The 5,793-nt window shown below is 39.1% G+C and overlaps 1 protein-coding gene across 1 annotated transcript; it reads right to left on the bottom strand.

Annotated features, from left to right (window-relative positions):
• Positions 1-1,941: 1,941 nt before the first annotated feature.
• Positions 1,942-5,355, bottom strand: dusp1.L (dual specificity phosphatase 1 L homeolog; the record flags this gene model as incomplete). The annotated part of the gene is given in 4 exon segments (NM_001087101.1): positions 1,942-3,046; positions 3,635-3,854; positions 4,297-4,445; positions 4,739-5,355. Coding segments are annotated over 4 exon segments (1,110 nt in total). The 3' UTR covers positions 1,942-2,675.
• Positions 5,356-5,793: the final 438 nt, after the last annotated feature.

Below are 5,793 nucleotides of genomic sequence, written 5' to 3' on the forward strand. Positions count from 1 at the left end.
GCCCCTAGGCTACAGCCACACAGTTCCCCCTTGTAGGCTACTGCTGGGTTTAGAAAATAAATATTATAAAAAAATATAAGTAATAATTAAAAGAATAAGCTAGATGGGACCCTAGGCTATAGCCTAAGGTAGGTTTACATTAACCCGCCCCTGATTAGAACTAAAGTGTGGCTAAAGCATTTTCAAAATGTAATTAAAAATATATTAAGTAAATTAGTACACATTTAACGGATTAATATGTAACTGATAAATAATGCACATCAGCATGCATTAGCAATGCAATATTAAAGGAAAACTATACCCCCCAAACAATGTAGGTCTCTATTAAAAGATACTGAGTAAAACAGCTCATATGTAAAACCCTGCTTCATGTAAATGAACCATTATCATAATAATATAATTTTTTAGTAGTATGTGCCATTGGGTAATCATAAATAGAAAATTGCCATTTTAAAAAATAAGGGCCGCCCCCTGAGATCGTACGATTCACTGTGCACACATACAAACCACATGTAAGGTCACATGAGCCAATTAACAGACAGAGTTCTGCCTTTTGCTTCCTCGCTTCTTCCTGTTACAGTTAGAGTTGTAGTATTTCTGGTCAGGTGATCTCTGAGGCAGCACAGATAGAGTCACGAAATGGTGGTTCAAGGCAAGAGATGTAAAAGGGCAATATTTATGTAAATATATATTCCAGTTTGGTAAGATTCTTTAATATGTCATTCAATTTGATATAAACTATCTGTTGCTTAAGTATTCATTTTGGGGGTATAGTTTTCCTTTAAAGGGACAATCACTTTTTTTTTTACTAGACAAGGGCAAACTAGTGGTCAAAGGACCTATTGTACAATATGAAAATAGGAGTGCTATAACCACACCAGTAACCTTTTGGGGTTTCAGGTGCTTATGCAAAATAACTCCCACCCTGCTTGGGGTAGAGGTATGAAAAAGATTATTCGAACAAAAGCAGGTTCAGCAGCAGGATTTCATTCCTTTAAAGAGTGCATTTATTGGGGTAGAGGTATGCAAAATAAAAAAAAAAAAATAGTATTGCCACACACTTAAGTTGTATAAGTTATAAAATATTGGTTTACCGGCTCAAAAACATATTTCAGGCCCTCCTGGACACTTTGTCAAGCACAGGTTTAGCTTGTACCACAACCTGTGTGCGACTTTTCAATATGAGTGCCAGTTAGCGTTAGAGTGAAGTGTAATCTCTAGGGATTTTCTTACAAACCACTGTAGTGTAGCTGATTTAGGGGCTAAAAGTAAAGATTTTTATGATTTTTATGTTGTCCCTTGTTTTTTTATAAGATGGTAGTGATCGTATTTACCGATGCCTTAATCCATGATATCATATGGAAGGTGTGAAGTTATATATGATATAAAAAGGACATCATCAAAAACTTTTACAGGTTGATGAGGTCAAGCTTTAAGTTACTCCCTGAATAACTTTTTTAAGGTCCCTTCCTGGGTGTACCAGATCTCTATAGACAACTAGTAGTTGAAGTAATTCACATGTGGCCAATTGGGCAATTGACTGTTCTGTTATACTTGGTGATCAAAGAAAATGTTGTGAGAATTCAGCAGCAAGGTTTATTTCTACTGCCCACCGCTAGTAATCTACTGGAACATGGAGCTGAAGTAACGAACTCTTAACTGGACATAGCTTTGAAAAATCTAAATGATCATATGCGATTAACTTTATGGTGGCAGAGACTATAATGACAGCACAGCAAGGAAGGAGTTCTTAAGGGCTTATGAAAAACAGTAAACAATAGTCATGCCCAAGTGCTGCAGGTATTTGGGATGCTGTTTAGGTGTTCATGCTGGTCAGTGGATTATACGGTCACCACTGGTTATAAACATGTTAATAAACATGCCCTATTTTATATGTAAATATGAATGAGAAAAGGCACAAATTCAGTACAAATATCATAATTTATTCTATCAGTATAAAAAGTCATAGTTCTGTATTAAGAACGTCTTCTCACCTCACAGTAGAAGATATATATTATTTTGCATCATAAATAAAATCATAGCATACAAGTATATATATGTGTATATATGTATATACATATACACACAAACATATACACACACACACACAATAGTCCGCAAACTCTGAAGAAGGCTAGGGCCTAGTGCTTTGACATCAGTGCTTTGGAAACTGAAGCTGGTCTTGAATTACACACAGGAATTACAGTACCAGAAAATACTGAGGTATCTCTTTCTTTGCTTCTTTGAAAAGCTGAAATCTTAGGCTTCTGTAGGCAGGACACAGCTTGCAGAATAAATATTATATTACAGGTTTAGGCAGCAGCCTCTCTTCATCAATCAACAATAAAAAAGGAGTTCAGGAATGAAAATACTGCTAAATCACCCCCCAAAAAGGGTGATAACAAATAAAAACGGGACAAAAACACAAAAGGCAATTGTGACCTGTTTTTCTTGACTTCCTTAGTGGTTAGGATAAGCATCTAAAATATTGTCCAACAAGTCATGTCAGTTTGGTTTTTTTTGTAGTTTTACCAGTTCAACTGGCTCAAAGTACATGTTGCTCCTTTAACTCAACAGGAGGTAAAATAAAAGTGTTGGATATAAAAATAATTATTGCACTTGATAAAAACACAAATTGTCCATTTGCTACAGTCTGTGTCTGTTTGCTCAGTACCTCAGCAGCTTGGTGATGTAGTGATGGGATTCTGAAGGTAACTGAGAGAGTTTGCTCCTGAGTGGACAGGTATAGAAACAGGAAAATTGAAGACGGTGGTGGTGGATGTCCCTCGATCTAGAACAGATATTGTAGGGCTACCTGCTTCTGCTGAACATGATGGTGCTAGCACTTGAGACTCAAACTGAAGAAGCTGTCCCATAAAACTGAAGTTTGGGGAGATTATACTCCTCCTTTGCTTCACAAACTCAAATGCTTCATCTAGCTTCACTCGGTTAGTTCTCATAAGATAGGCAAGGCAGATGGTAGCAGATCGGGATATACCAGCTTGGCAGTGGACAAACACCCTTCCACCAGAATTTTTTACAGAGTCTGGAAAAAAAGGTAAAACAAAGGTTATTTCTGGGAGAACTTGTAAAAGAGACGAAACATAACTAGATTTCTTTTTTATTGCTCCTTCATCTAAGACTGCGAGTTTTTTATCCATCCTTAGAGCTACATGAGTAAATACAACACTGAAAACAGAGAGGCCTTGTATAAAAGCCTAAGATTCCAGATAAACTAGTCCTATTAACCTAATTACAGCAGGAAGTTTTGAGGAGTAGGTGTTTATTTGTTAGAATCCATATATAGAAAATATGCTATATGAATACATATTTAAATAAATGTATATAAATACATTTTATAGATAGAAACTTATAATCTTCAGTAGAGTTGAGTGAATGCTGGCCGAGCTCATGAGAAAAAAAAAAAAACCACACCATACTACTTGGTTTCACCCACTAGAGTGCAGTCTAACTCCCGCTAATATTACAGGCTGACTATGGAAAAGATTAGAAAGAAAGAGACTGAATCTTAATACATTGCACCTCTCAATAATATTGCTGCACTTTTTAGGAATGGTCTTCTATTTACAGAGTACTTTAGCATATGACATGACAAAAGCAAGTTTCATCTTACCTATGAAATCGATAGCTTCATTGAACCACGAACTGATGTCTGCCTTGTGACTGTCTTCCACGGGAATGCTTTTGTACTGGAAGTGGCCCTCAAAGTGATTAGGACAGTTTGCGGACACATTGATGAGGGCTGTAATGCCAAGGGTATCCAGCATGTCTTTCCTTGATGCGTGGTATGCGCTGCCCAAATACAGGAAGGGCAGAATTTCCACTGGTCCCCCCTAAAATACAAAGATAAATAGAATAGGGTAAGTATAAGAATCACAGAGTGAATAATGATGATAAAGGGCGTTTGAGGCCCGAAACATGTTGTGTGTTTTGTAGCTGCTAATAAACTACATTGTTGCAGATCTTCTGCCTTGGATTGGTGAGTGCAGAGAAACTAATCTTATCTATCAGGCATTAGCGACACTCATACTGGAGTTTTACTCTCAGTTAAAAATAATAACAATGTGTCAGGGGATTTTTCATCATGTAGTTTATGAATTACACATAGGCTGTAGGCGAAATAGTAGCTGTACACAGCCAGTATCTATTGTTTTGGTATAAAAAGAAAACCCAGGCGGGACTCTTTATCAGCAATGTTTACTGGTAAATATTGGTTTAGTGAATAGCCTGGCCAGAGTTTGTGAGTGTTCTTGCCATTTAGACAGGAATACTAACCTGGTCATAGAGTGGAGTTCCACAGGGAGTACAATTGGAGTCAGCGCTGCCTGGCACGTTGTTGGCACAAAGAGGCAAACTCAGACCCACTGGAGGAGAGTTTTTGGTGCAGAATTCTGGGCACTGTGCAGAAAATGTCTCATAGCCACCTGAAACACACAACAAAATAAAACAAGCGGTTAGATGCGTACGGAGAAGCTGAATTTGCAAACCCAGAGCACTTTGCTTTCCTTGCGTGCAAAAATTTGTCACCAAAGTGCAAGCTCTGCAAATAGGGTTGTTTTGCACTAAAAGTAAACCTTTGTGTGCACAAAATGTTGTACATAAACACTGTAAATATCAGGGCCAGGGTGATCGTAAACAATATTTTATTATGTTTTGGGAAGCGCAGTTTGGGACCTGGGAGTTAAGTTGGTCATTTGAGAAGTGGAGCTTAACGTACCTTTTAGGAAGTAGATGCTGCTGCCCCTGGAGTCCCTGCACAGGGCATTGACTGCAAGCATCATGGTGCTGTCTTTCCTTAGCATGTCCAGCTCTGATGTCCTCTCATCCAGCAGCACCACCGCCTCGTACATCCCAGCCACCAGCCGGCACCTCTGCTCCTCATTGGGGACGATGTGCTCCAAGCCCATGCTGCCTTTCGCCCTCCTCTTGACGATAGTGCTCAGGCGAACATTGCTGGATCCCACGATGCTGCACGAGCTGAAGGAGAAGAACGACCTGCAGTCCAATATGAGGCATTTGTGAGCTCTCTCTGCCAACAGCGCTTTCAACACGCAGCAATCCATAGCGCAGGTTTCCATATTGACCATTGCTGGGGATGAGCCGGACAATCCTTGACAATAGGCTCCACTCTCCCGCTTCTTTTACGCTCCGGCGCCTCTGTAGCTCCAATAAAAGCTTATACCGACTGTTAAAAATAATAAAATAAATACTGTCGCTGATCTAATGTTTCAATAAAAAAAAATAAAGCCAGACTTTTCTTGATATTTTCTTCTTGTTTCTTACGTTTCTTTAAAGTTGTTGTTTCCTTGCTGGCTGTAATTCTTGCTAATGCTCGGCTTTCCAGCCTCCTATTTATACTAGGCAAAGGGGAGTTGTTTTATGAATGGTTTGCATCACGTGACTCAACGAGGCTAGGCATTTTTAGCCACGCCCTTCACTGGCAAACCCCGCCAAGTAGAATAACGTCATCAGAGCCCTAGCAGCAAAGTCAAACACTAATACACACAAGCGCTTCGGTGCTGTCCTGTCGCCAGAGCAGGAAATAAACTGCTATAACCTTATCCCGTCACAAGGAGCTCAGTGGAGCCCTCGTCTAAATAAGAGGCACGCAATGTTCTGGATTTTTTTTTGATGATAACTCACAAACTGATGAAATAAAGTTGACCTAGTTACATTTTCTTTAGCTTATTCATATGTAACTCCCGACTCCCACATGCCATAATCAATTTCCTCTGGTGATCAACCTTTGTCATTTTGGAATGTCAAGATTTA

The sequence above is a fragment of the Xenopus laevis genome, chromosome 3L (genome assembly GCF_017654675.1).
Source record: "Xenopus laevis strain J_2021 chromosome 3L, Xenopus_laevis_v10.1, whole genome shotgun sequence".
NCBI lineage: Eukaryota > Metazoa > Chordata > Amphibia > Anura > Pipidae > Xenopus > Xenopus laevis.